The sequence below is a fragment of the Bos indicus genome, chromosome 10, assembly GCF_029378745.1.
Source record: "Bos indicus isolate NIAB-ARS_2022 breed Sahiwal x Tharparkar chromosome 10, NIAB-ARS_B.indTharparkar_mat_pri_1.0, whole genome shotgun sequence".
Lineage (NCBI taxonomy): Eukaryota > Metazoa > Chordata > Mammalia > Artiodactyla > Bovidae > Bos > Bos indicus.
Window position 1 is genome coordinate 86,424,322 of NC_091769.1, and position 18,738 is coordinate 86,443,059.

Consider the following 18,738-nt stretch of genomic DNA (forward strand, 5'->3'; position numbering starts at 1 on the left):
GCAATGCATACACATCAATTCCAAGTTCTCTAACTGTCTCTCCCCGCTATGCCCCCCCAACCACGTTTCTTCTCTAAGTCTGTGAGTCTGTTCCTTTTTATGTACATATAAAGTTTTATTTATTTATTGTTGGCTGTGTTGGGTCTTTGTTGCTGCGCAACTTTTCTCCAGTTGTGGTGAGTGGGGCTATTCTTTGTCGTGGTGCGTAGGCTTCCCATTGCAGCGACTTCTCTTGCTGTGGATCTTGGGCTCCAGGACATGCAGGATGCCGTAGCTGCAGCCTGTGGGCTCAGGAGTGATTCCCGTGCTTTGGAGCACAGGCTCAGTAGTGTGTGCACTGGCTCAGTTGCTCCACAGCATGTGGCATCTTCCCCGACCAGGGATTGAACCCGTGTCTCCTGCATTGGCAGGTGGATTCTTTACCGCTGAGCCACCAAGGAAGCCCAAGTATATTTCTTAAACTGATTATTATATGTTACCTTTGATTTTTTTCAAAAGCACAGAAATGGAGATTTTTGAATTAAAATTTTTTGAATTTGCATTAGCTTCGCTCTCAGTAGACTCTCTTACATGGTAGCTTCTGGCAGATTCAGGCCCAACTTTTGGTAGCTTCTCTTCCCAGCAGGTCCACAAAATTGCTAGTCTCATCAGGCTCACTTGGGACCCATGGCAGGCTCTGAGGCAACGCACTGACCAGGGCTGGATATATTAACCAGGACTTTTTTAGCTGCAAGGAATAGGAATCCTAAATTTAAATTGCTTTAGGCTGGGTCACTTGTCCATCCCCAAGAGCCAGTGGTAGATCAGTTCCAATAGCAAGGCAAGGAGAAGCAGACCAACGTGAACATAAATAGGCCAATTTATCGTCTCTCCCTCCAGAGACTTCCAGAGGCAATGACTATGTAGAAGAGCCTAGTAGAGGATCATGTGGCTGGAGGTCTGTCAGTAATGCCTAACGCGGCTCCCATTAGGCATTACTGACAGAAGTCTTAAAATTTAAAAGCATCCATATCAAATAATGGAGGAGACCTAATGGATATTATAGGGAGATGGAAGGAGCTAAAGCCCTCCAAGTTACTGCTTGGTGCCACCCCTGTAGTGTATTTTATTTGTGGACGAAGCAAAAGCCCAATTGGCCTGCCAGTGGCCCAGTCAACAGTGGAGAGGACTGCTCTAACCACACAAACTAATTATTAGTCCCACACATAGATCAGCATCATCGACTGAATGGACATGAGTTTGAGCAAACTCCGGGAGATAGGGAAGGACAGGGAAGCCTGGCATGCTACAGTCCATGGGGCTGCAGAGAGTCGGACACGACTGAGCGACTGAACAACCCATAGATCAGTTTGTTTTTCCAAAGTCTCAGATGAAGACGCATAGAGTAACATTCTCCCTGTTCAGTGTTTTCTTCCATATAACTGTCCAGACTTCAGTCTCGGGGAAACAACGTAAGCTGGTTTCACAGTACCCAGCTTTGATCTTTATGCTATAGAAAAGGTGTAGTTGACCTTTCTGTAGCTGAGAGTCATGTTCTTTCACAAGACTATCATATTACCACTCATTTTCCGTTGTATCTTCTTTCAGGGCCTTACTTTCTTTTTACTTGCTAACTTCAATGCTTTGAGGGAGAGAGTTGTCAGTGAAGGTGAAAATGGTCAGTGTCATGGGGATTTGCTCTGTCTTTCCTGCCATAACACCAGTCCTCTGATCCAGAAATACTTTCCTGCACTGGGGCCATAAGGAGAATAGGACCTCACTGTCCTCCTGTTGAAGAGACCTGCTCGCTGGGCTCTGCTCGCTTGCTCCCATCTGTCTCAAGGCTTGTTGTTTCTTTCGCTCTGAGCATCTGCACTCCAAGAAGGCATGAACTTTTTCTTTCACTTCCTTTCTTCTGCGGGTGATGATCTGACATCACCCTGAGAAAGAGGCTGAAGGTCGCCGAATATAAACACTGTCACTCCTCGCTGGGTGAGGCAGAAAGGCAGAGGGTTGAGTGAGCACCCAGGGGTCTGGAGGAAGGGGACAGAAACCACGATGCCAAGGGCTTGGGCGCCACATGTGTGCTTGAGGGCTCAGGGTCTCTGTGCCTTTATACACTGAAGGCACCGGAGAGGACACATTTCCTCTGGAGTCACCCTTAACCATCTGCCACTCTAGGAGGATGCAGGTAGGAGTCCAGTTGGCAATGGAAGTTCTCATGGGGAAGAAGGCCATTTGGGGTGGGCTGAGGGCTGGGCTGCTCACAGGAGTGTCCCTGGGCGGAAAAGACTAGGGGGCAAACTGTGTGAGCCACTGGGACAGGGAAAGGGGTTCAGGTTGCTGCCCAAGGAAGGCAGGTCTCTCGCACTGAACCACCACCCTGGGGCTTAAGGACAGCTGAAGTGGCCAAGTGGGCTAGTGGGTCGGGGGGAGAAGCACCCAACAAACGCCTTGGTCCTCTGCCCATCCTTCTATAGAAAATGCAGCAGGCTTGCGAGATATTTCCTCACTCAGTGCTGAAGTGTCCAAGGATGAAAATGTGTTGAAATCTCTCTCTCTCTTTCTCTCTCTCTCGGTTTGGGAAAAAAAAAAAAAAAAGAGCTAAGGATTGAGGAAGATGGTTCAACACAGGCTACGTCTGCTCTCCAAGGGGCTCTGGACTTGTCCCGCCGCAGCCTCCTCGGCTCTCCCGGCCAGAGCTCGTGTCTCGCGGTGGAAGCCGGGCGGCGGTGCGCGGGGGATGCTCTTACATAATCGCCCGGCCGCGTCCTGCTTCCTCGCGCGCGCTCCGGCACCGCGCGGGCTTGGAGAGCCTGGGGGGAGGGGGGGTGGTGGACCGCGATGGAGCCGGGGCAGGCTCTGCGGGGCCGGGGCCGCCCCCGCAGGGGGAGATGAGCGTGAAGAGCTGCGGGAGGAGGGCGCGAGAGGCGGCGGGGGAGGTGAAGGTCAGTGGGTGTGAAGCGCCCGATGCACACCGCCCCCCCGCCCCCGGTCCTCCCCTGTCCCCTCCTTCCCTTCCTCTCCGTCCCCCTCTGACGTCTGGAGCTGGCAGCCCGGCCGGTTCCGCATTCCCGACCCCTCCCCGCCGCCCAGGGGCCGCTATATAGCCGGGGCTGATGCAACCCGTCCCGCCGCCCGCCACAGCCTGCGGGAGGGACGCTCGGCGGCCGCGACGGAGGGGGGGCGCTGCAGCGGCGGCGGCGGCGGCGGCTGGGCTGGCGCCGCGGCGGCTCCCGGGCCGGGACGGGCCTGGGCACCGGGCGGAGCTCGGCGGCCGGGAGGCAGAGGCGCTGAGCGGGCACGGCGCCTGCAGCAGGGCCCTGGCCCCGGGGGCGCCGCCTCCGCCCGCGGCTTCTGCACGGTGGGTGCGAGGGCGCGCGCGCGCCGGCGGGCGCCGGGCGGGAGGGCGGGGTGGGGCGCGCCGGGCGCGGGCACCTGGGACGGCCGCACACCCCACACCCCCAGTGCGGGCGGAGCGCGCCGGAGCCCCCGGAACCCGAGCCCCGCGGGGAGGCTCCTGCAGCCTTGGGAGCCCGCGCGGCCCCGGCGAGGGGGCGCTCTGCAGCCCGGACCCGCTCCCGCTAAGCGCCCGCGAGCGGGTGGCTTTCTCTTTGGTTCCCGCCCTGGGACGGGAGGCTCCGTCCGCTCCCGGGACGGCCGAGGCGCTCTCTCTGCCTCCCTCCCGCGCGCTCCTCCCCCGTCCGTTTTGCAGGGAGGTGCTCTCGCGCGGCGGGGAAGGCGGGTGAGTGGGGAGAAGACGGCCCTGGGGTGGAAATGGAGGGTTGAAGGCCTGGGAGGTGCAAGGGTGCCGGTGGTGGAGGGATGACAGGGACCTGCTGGCAAGTCGTGCCCGCCCCTCCCCTTCGCAGGGAGGAAGCGCGGCTCCCTGAGGACCTGGAAGAGGGCGCTGACAAGGGCTGGGCTCTCCATACAATGAAGAGGGTTTCCCTCAGGGCCATTGCTCGGGGATTCCCCCTTTCGGAGGGGGGCGTGGGGGGGGTGTCTAGGGGCTGCTGGGTCCCCTTTGGGCTCCCCCAACTGCCAAGCCAGGTTACATAAGGAGTCAAGCCCGCTGCGCTAGGTAACCAGCCCCTCCTCTCCGGCCCAGCCCAGTTTAGACGGCTCTCTCCTGCCTCGCCCCTCAAAAGAGCCTGAAAGGTTAGGACTTAACACGGCCTGGACCCCTGATCCCGGGGTTGCACTCGCAAGTTTTGCCTGGGTCAGTGGTGGGGTCGGGGGTGGGACAGGGAGTTTGCAGACCCGTGTGTGTTCCCAGGTTTAAATCTCGGTGGACTGTCCTCAGGGTCTTGGTTTGGGGAACATGAGAGACTGGAGCTTGGAACTATGCTTGGGAGCCCGCTTATCCTTTAAGACCTTGCAGAAAACTGTGTTCACATGTCATCTGCCTTCCCCCAGGGTTTTTAAAAACACCTCCCATTGCTTTCATCTTCCCTGCCAATCTGGCTGCAGTTTGGATGAACGCCTTATCTTCCTTCACAGGTTTCTAGGGGAGAGTTTAGCCAGGTATCAGGTGTGAGCATGGCTCTGATTTTATATAAACCTGACGACCAGGGAAGAGAAGCATGATCTGTTCTCGTGCCTCGGGCTGGTTAAGATTTCTCCTTGTTTAAAACACGGAGAACTGATTTCTCAAAGACTCTTCTGTTCCCCTTCTACTCTGGCTTTGGTTCAGAGCTGTAGGTAGCCCCAGAATCTTCTTGAAGAGCTGGGTGCTGTGAGATTTGAAGGGCAGCTAGAAAGCATGGATTGGTTGAGATGGTAAAGAACCTGCCTGCAATGCAGGAGACCCAGGTTTGATCCCTGGGTTGGGAAGACCCCCTGGAGAAGGGAATGGCTACCCACTCCAGTATTCTTGCCTGGAGAACTCCATGGACAGAGGAGCCTGGCGGGTACAGTCCATGGGGTTGCAAAGAGTCGGACACGATGGAGCAACTAACACTTTCACTTTCACTCAGAAGGCATGGATGTAGAGGCTTCTGACTTTTCTCCTGGGTTGGTTGCAGCCACCTCCAAGGAGATATGTTGATAACTGGTGACAGTGTCCCCCAAGGAAGAACTTGGACAAGAATCTCTCCATTCACTTGCTGCCTAGCTTTTGCAGCCACCAGCATCTGTCGTTGCCTCTCCCACCTGTTTGCAGGATGTGTAGGCATCTTTTCCAACCTGCCAGACCCTTGGCAGAACCCTGAGATGGGCTAGGCTCTCCAGGCCTTGTTTGTTGTGGGGTTGTTGGTGTTGCAATGGGGCTGTCTCTGACACAAGTGTCTCTGTTTCCAGTTCTGCTCTGGAAAGAAGGGGCCAGTGCAGACTCGAGGTTGGCCTGCTCTGTATTCATTCAGGCCCAGCTCAACTTCAGCAGTCAGAGCCAGGGCTGAGGGCAAGCTACATTCTTTTCTGCTTTTCTGCTGCAGGATGCAGTTTGCTTTTTTTCCATGTGAATGAATTATGTTGGAAACTGAAATAGGAAGAGAAAACTAGAGTGGTATGGGTATGTGTGTGTGCATACCTATATAGGCAGGGGGAAAGCAGCGGGCACATTATTTTTCCATTTTCCTTTAATTAAGGCTCTGTGGAGGTGTGTTTGAAAACAGAGGGTCTCCTATGCCTTTGAGGAGGGTGAGAACACTGTTTTGGCTGCGTCCCGGGCCATATGCAGCGTATGGTGGCCAATGAAACTGGGCCTGGCTCGTTCTGTTGCTTGTCTTGGCAGTAGGTTCCGTGGCTTGTATTACCAGCTCTGGAACTTACAGGCTGCCAAGCTCTGTATGCCTGTGTGTGTGCGCGCACACATACGTGTGTGTGTGTGTATGTGCGCGCTCGCTCTTGTGCATGTGTGTGGTTTGGCCTCTCAAAACTCAGCAGAGACAAATGCCTTAGCAACCCAGGGTTGGAATTTTCGGCCTGTGTTTCTTTACACTCGTGGCTGGCTGTGGGAGGCCCGGCCAGAGCCCACCATTCTGGGTTTTTTTCCTCTCTTTTTTTTTAGTCTGTTTTCTTGCTCCTACCCATGGGATTCCATTTGTGGAGCTCAATTTCTAAAGCTTTAACTGGCCGATGGCATAATTTTTTAAAAAAGGGCCAGAGGATTGGTCACAGGCTGTGTGTGTGTCTGTGCTGTGCGTCAGTATGAACTCCTGGCGCCAGGAACAGGACAGGGTGAGCAGGGAAGAAAGTCTAGGAGGCCCAGAGACAGTTCCTTCTCAGCTGCTTCTCACTGCTCAGAATAAGGATCCAGGCAGAAACGACTTACTGTGTATTTACTGAGCACCTACATTAGGCAGGAGAGAAAGCCCGTGCTTATAGGCAGGGCTTGTCTAAAGCATTTCCCTGGTCTCTGGGGAAGAACCTTTCTTGGGGAGACATTCTAGTTTCTTTCATGGCTGGGTTGGCTACGCAGGGCTCACACTATGTCAGGGGCTTCTTCTGACACCTACCACCCCTCATTTTTTTTTATAAAGATCTGAGGAGTGACCCCTTCTAAGCAATGCAGGGGTACAGTGAGTTGAAAGACACAGCCAATGCTGGCCCTCTTCTTCTGGAGGTGGGCATGGAAACCCAGCCATGGGAGCACCCTGTTGCCAGTGATCTATGTAGTTGTTGTCCTGGCTGGTGAGATGGAGAAGCACTTAGGAGAAACCGAGGCAAAGGGCAGGTGCTGGGTCTCATTCTCATTTCCACACTTTTGTACCCAGCCCCGATCTGCCACCTGTTGTTTCTCTTCTGCAGTAACTGCCTGGATGCAGGATGGTCCTGCCCTCTTGAGGTTTCGAGTTGGGAAGGAGAAGAGCAGAGAACCCTCTGGGCCGGGCTGGGGGTGATGGCGTGGATCCTCTTCTTGGCCGTAGGATAGGGAGATTGGTGTTCGATGGGAACTGGGAACAGAGCAGAAGGGGCCTCGAGGGCTCGCCCAGCACTGGTGTTGCTCCAGGAAGGAAGGCGCTCAGAGCCACACTGACGTCATGCTCACAGGTGCTGTTCCAGGTGCTTTCCAAGCATTAACTAATTAAATCTTCTTCTCAGCCTTACAGGGAAAGTAAGGTGACTAGTCCCACTGTGCAGCAGAGGAAAGGGAGGCACAGAGAGGTTAGGGAACTTGCCCAAGGTCACACAGCTAGTAGGAGCAGAGCTAGGGTTCATACTCAGATGATCTGGCTTTGGAGTTTCCACTTTTAACCTGCCTCACTCTCCTGCCTGCAGAGCTAAGCCAGCCGTCAGAGATGGTCTTCTGCTGCTTGCTCTTGTGCTCCATCTCGGAGCTTTCTCCACCTTTTCCTCCTTGCCTCCTGAATCTCCTTGTCTTTTGGAAGCTGATTGGCCTGCATCATTTCAGATTCCAGGAGAGAGGTCATCCCAGATAACTCCTTAGCTCCAGGGACAGATTTGGTGTTTGATTCTCCAAGATTCATGATTGTTAGTGCTGTGCTCTGTGATATCTGGCCTGGCAACTTTCTGGCCTCTCTGCCCTCTACTTGCTGCCATGGACTTCTGCCCTCCACAGCTTCTTCCTGGGAATCTTCTGAGGCTCCAGCTCCCAAGACTTCCAAGTCGCTCTTGTTGATTTCAATTACCAGGTGCTTGCTCTTAACTTCCAACCCCACTAGTGCTCCTGGGGTCTGACCCTATGAACTCCATTGCTCCTTGACCTGCTCTCACTCACCTCCACTTTCTGCACCAAGCCTTGGGCCAGTGGTACTCATTTGCACCCCTATTTCTGGCTCCCGATGCCTGCCCAGGCCAGCTATTTGCTTAGAAGGGAGCTAACCCCCAGGGATTTTAGAGCCGTCCTTAAACTTTTGTTTTTATGGGCAGAAAGTTCATGAGGCAGATCCTAACCTTTTCTTAACCTGTCTTTTTGGGGAAAAAAAAAATCTGTCTTTGCCATTTTAGATTGAGATGCCCATTATTGGGCACTTTCTAATAAGACTAGCCTTTCAGAAGTTGGGACTGTTGTTTATAGATACTCCCATTAAAAAAAACATAATAATATCTTGCAGGTTTACATACAGTAAACGAGGGAAGAAAATAAGAGGGAAAAACTTATCTCTACACTTCCTTCTTTTGGCTGGAATGACTCTTCATCTTAATGTCTCCCATTAGGGCCCATTTTTGGAACTTGACGTGTTTTGTGGTTTTTCTTCTACTTGTATAAGGCAGTGCCCCCAGACCATGTGCCTACAAGTCCCTGAGGAAGTCAGGATAGAGACATATCAGATCTTTTCTTTAGGTTCTTTTCCCCTTGGATCTACCTGGTCCCTGTTTCTTTCAAGCTGGCTTTTAAGGAGCTGCATCAGACCATCCCAAATCTTAGGCTCAACAACAGCGTAGGATCCACTGTGACCTCCAGAATGTTTTCTGTCTCATTTATGCCTTGCTTGTCTGTCTCATCTTGGATCTACGCAGTACCCAGTTTTTCTCCATTGGCTAGTTTCCAGGTCGTTCCTGGTCAGTGTCCCAAATTGCCAAAGTCTTTTTGATTCTAGGCCTGTCTTTTGAGGCACAAGAGCTATTTGCCAATATGGGTCTTCTGCCAGCATATAGAGTTTGCTCTTTTTTTATGCAACCCAGTTACTAATGAGACATGGAGGATGTCCTCCATGTCATGGAAGGCATGGAGGATCTTGATGTTCCATATGGACCCCTGGGCCCAAAGGGCAACACTCAGTTCTTCCCTTAAATCTTCTGCTGTTTAGTTCTCCTTTTCCCACTAAATTGTTTATGGAACAACCAGTCTGGGAGATGATTTCACCTCTTGTCATCTTCCGTCTGTCTTCCTTGAAGTGGGTCAATTCTTCCTGACTGTTGTGGGTTCCCTGCCACCCCTCTCCCCCTCCCACACACACCTTCTAGTCGATCCCTAAATCAGTGCAAGTTTTCAAATCGCCCAAGTTGCCTTTCAGCCAGGGCTTGTCAGCTAGCTCTTTCCAGTTAATGGGGATCCAATTATGAGAGGCAGCTGCTCCAGCTCCTCCATCTCTGCGCTCCCCCCACCCCGCCCCTGGAGCCATGTAGGATGACTTCTTGCTGGTGGATGTCAGCTGTTGTGGTTGTCTTCTTGGAATGGCATGTGTTAAGGACTTTGTGGTTTGTATCTGAGCATTTAGGGGCGCCCTTGAGGGGAGGGGCAGGAGAGGGAGATTTTTTTTTTTCCACTTTTGCAAAGGAAAGCCTGGTGCCTAATCCCCCCAAGTGAGGCTTGTCCTTGGGGTGTGTTTACAGGGGAGCAGGAATGGGAAGAATTCATGGGGCTGCTGCTTCCAGGAGGTGCTCCCTCTGGCAAGGGTGGGGTTCTCACGGTAGCAGAGAATTCATTATACTTTGGGATCATTTGTTAGTTTCTCATTTATACCATCTGTATGAAAATAAACAGAAGCTGCAAGCTGAGCCTATCGTTCCCGGAACACAGAGGCGTCTGGCTTCCATCTCCTGAGATGGCTTAGGCGAGGAAACATCCAGAAGCCTCTGGCGGATTTTTCTTGGGGGCTACTGTGGGAGCGCATGGTCTGGAGGTGGATGACAAGCGTCTAAACCTCCAGAGACAGATCCTCACCCGACTCACTGAATTTGGCTCCCCCATGAACGTATCCCTCGTTCATTCGTTCAGTCAAGTTTTTGTGGATTATCCTTTCTGTGCCATAAATGATGCAGGCATGGGGTCCCATGGGGCAACAACAGGCATGCCTGTGGCTCACTTTCCACTGGCTAAGTGGCCACATGGCACATTTTGCCACGTGCATGGGTCCTTACGCTCCAGGGAGGTTCTGGGGCTTTGGGCCACGGAGAGGACCTTGCACTCTATTTTGCTTTGCTCCACACCTGAGGCGTGGTGCCTCCCTCCCCTGTTAGGGGTTGGTGTTCAGCTGGAGCACCAGGTGTAGAACATTGTCAAGTTTCCCAGCTCCTGTCCACTGTGACCTGCTCAGGTAAACATCCTTCCTGGGATTGCTGACTCTTTATAGCATCAGTTCAGGTCTAGAAGGGGTGCTGGGGGTGGGGGTGGGCCGCTGTAGGGTTTTTTTTCTTTTCTGAGAAGAAGATATGAGTTTCCTTTGTCAGTTTGGCTCAGGTAGCCTGAAATTGGGCTTTCCAGGCATTGCTAGTGATAAAGAATCGGCCTGCCAGTGCAGGAGACGTCAGAGCCGTGGGTTCAATCCCTGGGTCGGGAAGATCCTAGGTATGGTTTACCCAGACAGGAGTGAGTCCTTATACTGGCCCTTTCTTATTCCCTGCAGGAGTCCCCAGAAGACATGTGACTCACCCACTGTGCCCTGGAGCAGCCTCTGGCCTGGCAGCCTGTTGCCCCCTCTGCACTGCAGGCCTGGCTCCAGAGGGTGGAAAGTGAAAGTGTTAGTTGCTCAGTCATGTCTGACTCTTTGTGACCCTATGGACTGTAGCTTGCCAGGGTCCTCTGTCCACGGGGTTCTCCAGACAAGATTTCTGAAGTGGGCTGCCATTCCCTTCTCCAGGGGATCTTCCTGACCCAGGGATGGAACCTGGGTCTCGCACATTGCAGCTAGATTCTTTATCATCTGAGCCACCAGGGAAGCCCCAGTGGGTGGAGGAAGTGACTTTATCACCAAACCTGGATTCCAGTCCAGCTCAGGCCTAGGGAGGGTCATAGCACATTGACCAACCACATATAAGAGGTCCCAGGGACTGTTTCTTCTATGTCTGGACTTCTGCCTAGCCTGTCATGTAGTTCTTCAGGGAACTTCTTGAACCTGGATCTCCATGGAAAGCAGAGTAGAGGGTCCTCTATGCAAGAGAATGATCCTCCACTGTGGACTGATGTCTGAAAATCCACCATTAGAAGGTCATTCCTTCTGCACTAACATTTCTTGGACCACCGGAGGGGAAATAAAAAGTGTGGGGTGAAAAAGCTTTGGTTCTAAAACCCAGGGCCCAGGAGTCCAGCTCTGTCCCTCTATAGCCGTGTGACGGTGGGCAAGTCATTGAACCTCTGAGCTTGTTTTCTCCTGTACAAAATGAGGATGTGGTTTAGATGAGCACAGGGCCTCCTCCAGCTCTAAGACTATAACTTGATGTGAATGAGCCTGAGATCCTTTTCTGAGAATGGCCCAGGGGACACTGGGTGCTGAGGAAGGGGAGAAAGGATGTGGGGTGGGGAACAGGGGCTGCTGAGAGGCCAAGTGTGGGAGGCAGAGCAGGTAGAGCACAGAGGAAAGAGCCTGGGGCCCGAGTGTAAACTGGGGTGCGAGGTGGGGCGCTGTGTGCAGAAGGCTTCATGGCAGATGTGGCTGGTGCTGAGGATGAAATGGCAGGTCCGCTGTCTGCTCACAAGTGCCTTTCTTTCAAGAAAGTTGATGTCCAGAGGAAGTGTTGGTGGTCTCAGGGTGCAAATCACCAACATGTTTTTCCCCCCAAAGCACAGAACCAATTGAGAAAGAAACACAGGGTTAGATAGGGAACCAAATTTCACCTTTAGAAGTGAAATGGAAATGGAGAAGGTGACTTAGGCTCATGACCCAAATGGCCTCGCTAATATGCTGCTCTCCTTGAAATCTAGACATGAGAGCCTGAGACCCAGACAGCGTGGCCACAGGAGTAACTGCCCAGCAGAGGCGTGAGGTCTGATGGACATCCCGTCTTCCCTGTCTCGCTAAATACACCCCTCTCCGTGGTAGAGAGATGGGCCAGTTTCTCCCCCAGGATTTCCAAGACAGATGAAGTGTTGATTTGATAGCCTTGTGCAGAGATGCATGAAGAGGTGGGGGGGTGGGGCGCAGAGAAATGATTTTCTTTATAGGACTAGAATCCAGAAGCATTTTTGTACTAAAATACCACTTATCAGGCTGCCTAGAAGCCAGGAATGTGTACAACTGATCTCCATACTATTCTCAGTGCCTCTCAGCTCATAGTAGGTAGTTGACAATTGGATGGATGGGTGGATGGTTGAATGGATGGATAGGAGCCCCGTAAGTGACCGGAAAGTCTGGCGTTACTGGCAGACAAGGTTTCTTCGCTGCCATCTGTGCAGCGAAGTGATCGTTTCTTATCCATGAGCTTCCCCCAGTGAAAGGAAGGAAGAAATAAGAATTCCCTGGGTGCTGACCTGTCTAATTTATGTCTTTCTTTCATGCCTGAATCTGTCTTCCTTTGCACACCTTCTGAGTCTGGAGGAGCTAGAATATGTGCTTGCTTTGAGAGTGAAGAGCCCGTGGAGGACTTTTCTTGTCCTGGGCTCCACGGGGAAAGCGCATGCTAATTAATTCCATCTCCTTTGCCTCAGTCGCTTCCTCATAGATGCCAGGTGCAAGAACTCACACACACACACACTGTTAACTTCAATTTGCTTCATCTTGTATTCAGAGTGTCTTAACAAGTAGGCAGAATGGGATGTGTGATTGGAGGGGAGGCACCATGCCAGCCTCAAAATAGCTCCCTCTTAAACATGTGCAAAGGTGCTCGATGTGCCTCCATTCTGATCCATTCCCTTTGGAGGCAGCGAGCTGCAGTCTAAATCCAGCTCTACCAGTTTTAAAGTGTTCAGTCTGGAGTGAGTTCTCTTTCTAAGCTTTCCTTCTTCCTCCATGTCCTGGGCTCTGATCTAGTCTTTTGGGGCTGGTGGAAGGATGACCGCAGTGCTTAGCTCAGAGCAAATACTGAATCCACGTGGCCTGTGATTGGGTTAAGCATTGCCTAGGTGCCAGTGATAACCTTGGTGTGAATTGACTGATCAAGTTTCTCTCGATAACAGAATGGATGTAAGGGCAGGAAGAGCAACTTGGGGTGGAGAAGGGGTGTAGGGGGATACTGATGAAAGAAAGGGTGGGGTCCCAGCAAGACTTGGGACTTAAGCCCCCCATGGAAGCTCTCACCCGGCTGACCGTGCCTGTCCTGCTCTTCTGTCCACTCCAGGCTGGACTGCCACTCCTCCTGCTATGATGCCTGGGCAGATCCCAGACCCTTCCATGACTGCGGGCTCTCTGCCAGGGCTTGGCCCCCTGACCGGACTCCCCAGCTCGGCTCTGACTGCAGAGGAGCTGAAATACGCCGACATCCGCAACATCGGGGCCATGATCGCCCCTTTGCACTTCCTGGAGGTGAAACTGGGCAAGAGGCCCCAGCCTGTGAAGAGTGAGGTGAGTGAGCCTTGTTCCCCCAGGCAGGATCTTGGGGAGGGTAAGATGCCTGGGTTAGCATCCCAAAGTGAAAGTGAAATTTGCTCAGTTATGTCTGACTCTTTGTGATCCCCATGGACCACAGTTCATGGAATTCTCCAAGCCAGGATACTGGAGTGGGTAGCCTTTCCCTTCTCCAGGGGATCTTCCCAACTCAAGAACTGAACCTGGGTCTCCTGCATTGCAGGTAGACTCTTTACCAACTGAACTAGCATCCCAGGTCTACTCTAAACTTGCCAGGTGACCTAAGCTTTGCTGTTTAATGTGGGGTCTGAGGACCAGTAGCATCCGTGTCACCCTGGGGTTGTTAGAAATGCAGAATCTCAGGCCCTACCCCAGATCTTCTGAATCAGGACCTGTATTTTTAACAAACTGCCCCCCAGCCCCCCAACACACACCAGGATATTCACGGCCACATTAACGTTTTAGAAGCACTGGGCTAGATCAGGATGCTAAACCTGTCTCTGGTTCTTCAAGGGACACAGGAAGAGTGATTAATCATGAAAGTATTGAATAATAACATCTGACCATCACTCCGGAGTGTTGAGGGGGGCTGTGGTCAGTGGAGGCAATGGAAATGTACACATGCTTTGAAAAGTATATAAGGCAAAGCCAATATTGGGTTAGTTTAAAAAAATTGTTATCATTGGTCACATCATTGTCTTTATTGCTCTTGGCTCCAGGTTGGAGCTGAAAGCAGGAACTTGGAGGAGGGTGTGGGCTCCCTTCCCAAAGTGCTGCCAGAGCCGGGCCTGGCCTCAGTTGCCCAGCGTCGCCCGCTTTAGCTGGTATTTGCAGAGGACCCACTGTGCAGCCTGCCTTCCTCAGGTCCCTTGCAGCTGCAGCGCTCATGAGCCTTCCTTGTGGAACAGCAGCATTTCCCTGGGGACTAGTGAGAAGCAGAAGTCCCCCAGGGTGGGTGATCATCAATGCTGGGCACGCCCTGGGTCACTGCCCCAGGGCTGGCAATTTGTCCAAAGGCCTGCCCTTGTGAGGTCCCCGTCAGGGCCATGTTTTCAGAGGCCAGACTGAGTAGCTGCCCACCTGGAAGGGAGAAGGAGCTGGTGCTGGGAGCCATGCTAAACATGCTTAAGTCACTTCTGTCGTGTCCAACTCTTTGGTGATGCCATGGACTGTAGCCCACCAGGCTCCTCTGTCCATGGGACTCTACAGGCAAGAATATTGGAGTGGGTTGCCATTTCCTTCTCCAGGAGATCTTCCTGACCCAGGGATCGAATCTACGAATCTACATCTCTTGTGTCTCCTGTGTTGATAGGTGGGTTCTTTACCACTAATGCCACCTGGGAAGCTGGAGAGGTGTCAGACAGCAGGGTCGGGTGGGGGAGCTGAGTCTCAGATGCTGGGCCACTCTCGGGGAGGGAGCATTCAGAAACGTGCTCCGGGATGGGGGCTCTTCCTGTAGGATGGAGCTCACAGGGCTGGACCTCCCAGAGAGGGGGACTCTAGGTGGAGAAAGGTGTCCAGGTACTGGCAGGGGTTGGGGGGGGCAGTTGGGTATTTCATGGTGCTTCTGCTGTGCCCTCTGCCCTTTGTCTCCCCCAAAAGCACCATAAAACTGCACAGAAGATCTGCTGGGAGCTCAGCTGGCAGGGGTGGCATGCTGGCCATTGGCGGGGCTGGCCATGGCTCTCAGGTGTGTTTGGTTTGGCCTGCACCATGTTTTAAAAGAAGCTGGAGCCAACCTTTCACTTGAAAACTTGGATTTTAACCTTTGATTACAAAATGGGGCGATCTGGCCACAGCCGGCCCTGTGCTGGCGTGGCCATAGCTCCCTGAAGGGACCCTCGTCACTTTCCTCTCTCTCGTCTCCCATGGGCCCCTGAGCCTCCCTGTTAACTCTCGATGATTTCGCTTCCCCTTGTTGGCTTGACTTTCACTGCTGCCTGCAGCTCTCATCTACCCTGGGCTACGTGGCCCCTGCTGTAGACTTTTGTACTGGAGACACCTGGGTTAGGTGCCCTGTAGTGGCTCCCTAGAGACTGTTGATGACAAGATAAGAGTGGATGGTAATGATATTCTTCTAAATTGACTTTGTCCGTGTGCTGTGGAATACACTTCCCAGCTTACTCGGTGCTCTCTGCATTCTTCGTGCAAAGACTTGTCTTGGGTTTTTTTTTGCTATTTCACTTCCCCAGAACTTGAAAGTATCCATTTCTGGGTCATTCCACAGTATTTAAAACCATTTAAAACCAGTAGCTGAGCAGGGGGCACTGAGGCTGTTGGGGTTGATGAAGAGCCTGGTGCCTTGGTCTCTGGGATCTGCCCTGGGGAAGGGGGGCAGGGGCTGAGTTACCACCTCTTCCCTCCACAAAAGGCGCCAGAGGAGCTTTCTTTTTTGGAAAATGCCTTTATTTGGATTGCATATTTTTACATTTCACAGCCTCCCCCAATTGGTGGCATATGCCCTGTACCTGACGGTGACGTGCTGTCCTCACAGGCACCCACAATGCGCACCATCCAGGCTGTGAAAATAACAAGCCTTTTTTTAGGGTGTATTTGCATGTCCTCTCCCCCGCTGTCAGACTGCAGTGTTGCGGGGGCGATGAGGCCAGATGGAGGAGCACAGAGGCGCTGGTGTGGAATAAGGTCAGCCCTGCACTGGGAGCCGACCTGCAATGCGCTAAGTCAGACCCAAGGTGGGTGGGGGGGTGCCTTCTGAGAGCAACTGAAAAATAAAGGGGGTTGAGAGAGAACCTTGCCACTGGGAACCTTACATCCTGAAGAGTCATTTGCATATGGCACACTGCCTTTGGGGAATTTTCACAGTAGCACCTTGGACTTGTAAAAGTTTCTTGAATAACCGTAAGATACGAATTTACATCTATGGAGTGTTTAATACGTAGCAGGCCTTTTGCTAAGGGCTTAACACGTATGATCTCTTTTGTTCCTTACCTGGTCCTGGTGATCCGATTCTCCTCCAGTTTAAAGAAGAAGAATATGGGACTTCCCTGGCAGTCCAGTGGTTAGGACTCCATGCTTCTGCTGCAGAGGGCCAGGGTTCACTCCCTAGTCGGGGAACTAAGATCCCTCAGCCCAAGAGGTGTGGACAAAAGAAATTTTTTTTTTTAATTTAAAAATAAAAAAATAAAAGAAGAGGTAGTTGAGATCCAGGGAGGAGGAAGTCAAGTCACGCAGGGTTGCACAGCTGGAGGATGGCAGAGCTGGGAGCTGCATGGGGAAGATACTGCTGCTGTAACTTGCGGGGTGCATCTGGCACAATGCTGGGCATGCTCCGTGAAGTGTCTCACCGAACCCTCTTGAGAACCCTCTAAGTCATTATTATTACTGTTGTTATTGTTATGCCCACAGTATGGATGCCATCAACAAGTCTTGGGGACATCCAAGGTCACACAGCTGGGAAACAGGCCTAAGCAGTCTGGCTTTTCAGCCAAAGCTTTAACCTCATGCTCTGCTGCCCTTTGTGCTCACTGCCTGCCTTCCAGGATTCTAATCAGTGCTCTAGCAGGCTGGGGAGGCAGATGAACCCGGTCCCAGAATGTTCCATTATTTTGATGACGTGGCCCGATTAGCGCTGAGCCCGGCAGTTCTGCAGCCGTCTCATCTCTCAGGCCCCCATAGAGTGGACAGGCCAAGCCGCTGTGCAGGCAGCTCCATCCCAGCCGGCTCTTGGGCTGTCCGCCTTGTGGGGGCCAACAGCCTCTTGGGCCATGTCCAAATACACAAAGCAGTTGCGTAAGAGAAAATCGGAGGAATTAAGTTAAAGGACAGGTTTTGTAATGATAAAGTGCTTCGTGCTGATGTTGTTATTATTATATGGTTGACACATCATGTGAAACTGTTTTCATGCTAGCTGCTTTCCTGCAGTCCGTTTGTCTAGCAGATACTTGCTAAGCACCCAATGTGTGCCAACCACTGGGCCAGACACTGGATACTGAACCGTAAGCCAAGTAGACAAAACCCACCTTCTCTTGGACTATGTATTTGGAGTGGGGACATCTGAGAATAAGCAAATTCACATACAATATAAAAGGCCAGGTAGTGGTCAGTGTCATGAAGACAAATTCAGTAGACCAAGTGGATGGCCAGTGGCCAGATTACGTGTTGGCTAGGGCATGTGGGCATGTTATATTGTGACTTATGGCATTTTTAGAGCTGATGCTTCTGTCTTGCCTCTTTGTTCTTCTTTCCTTTCCAATACTCCTTTTCAAGGCAGCTTTGCTCCCTGGCTTTCTCCAGAGCTTTCCTTCCTTTGTCCATTTTTTTGTTCTGTAGCCTCTTAAAGCTGGACTCCTCCACCAAGCACTCTCTACTGTCCTGGAGGTCTTGGCCTTTCCCAGCTGGGTCATCTCTGACTAGGCTACTCTGATTGTGGTGGCCACACCCTGCCTCTGGGCCTGGAATGCATTTCCGGTAGTGGGGGAGGGAGACTAGAAGCCCTGTCCTTGCAACCGCCCCCCACCCCAACCCCCGCCAAGCACTGCTCTACAGCCTGCTGGATAGAACCCCTCACCCTCTGTGCCACTCTGGGGTGCTCTAGTAGGGACTCAAGTTCGTGGGAGGTTAGCCTGGATGACCTTTTAAGAAAGAGATTGCAAATTGTCATTCCATGGGCAGGAGTCAGCCTACAGATGAATCTTGTTTGGCCTTCACCGTGTGGGTTTTTTCTTCCTTTCTTTTTTTTTTAATTGAAAGAGTTGCTATATTTAAAAGCCAGGAAATGTGGACTTTTTGGCTTCTTTAAAAAACCCAGAATATGTGGCCCCTCTAGGCCCACAGCCTTATATGCACCGGGAAGCTGGAACTGAGTAGCAGACACTCACTGTGTTGGCATGTGGGCCTCAGTTCTCTGCAGTCCCCACTGCCCCCTATTGCCTTCTACCCAGCCCATTTCACACCCTGTCACCAGCCTGCTTTTGAGCCTGTGTCCTGTGTTTAGGTTCCAAGGACGGGGACTACATCTTTCATTCCTTCCTTTTTATTTCCACCAGACGGTGGACAGTGCTTGGCCTATGAAAGTGCTAGTCGCTCAGTCCTGTCCAACTAGTTGTGACCCCATGGACTACAGCCTGCCAGGCTCCTCTGTCCATGGAATTCTCCAGGCAAGAATGCTGGAGTGGGTAGCATTCCCTTCTCCAGGGGATCTTCCCAACCTAGGGATTGAACTTGGGTCTCCTGCGTCACTGTAGGCAGATTCTTTACCGTCTGAGCCACAAGGGAAGCCCGTCTGGTCTATAGATTGTATGTTAAGATATGCTTGGTGGTTTGAACATTAATTAGCTGTATCGACTCGGCAAGTCACTTAAACTTTCCATCCCTTAGTTTCTATATCTCCCAGTTCTCATCTCCAGGCATTTGTCCATTTTTTTTTTTCTGTTTGTGAGCATAAGGGACTTCAGGCTACAGGCAAGAGGACACAATGAAAATCAAACCAGCCATTCCCAAACTTGGTTGATCATCAAAACCACTTGGAAACCTTATGAATCCAGATTCCCAGACGCAACCTTAGGCCCAGGTACTCAGAATCTCTGAGGGTCCAGGGAATCTGTGTATTTAGAGGGCCCAGGGAGTACTTGGCTACATTTGGGAACCTGACTTTCTGTTTGTACTTCTTGTA

At 52.1% G+C, this 18,738-nt stretch overlaps 1 protein-coding gene across 2 annotated transcripts in view; it reads left to right on the plus strand.

Annotated features, from left to right (window-relative positions):
• The first annotated feature begins 1,978 nt into the window (after positions 1–1,978).
• Positions 1,979–18,738, plus strand: part of JDP2 (Jun dimerization protein 2) — a 45,407-nt gene continuing 28,647 nt past the window's right edge. Inside the window, exons 1-2 of one of the 2 annotated variants that reach the window (XM_019969265.2) lie at positions 1,979–2,170; positions 12,880–13,103. In XM_019969265.2, coding sequence (XP_019824824.1) covers positions 12,903–13,103 — 201 coding nt within the window. In that variant the 5' untranslated portion in view covers positions 1,979–2,170; positions 12,880–12,902. Of the gene's footprint in view, positions 2,171–3,145; positions 3,344–12,879; positions 13,104–18,738 lie in introns of those variants that run through there. The other variant, XM_070797891.1, reaches the window with a different exon arrangement.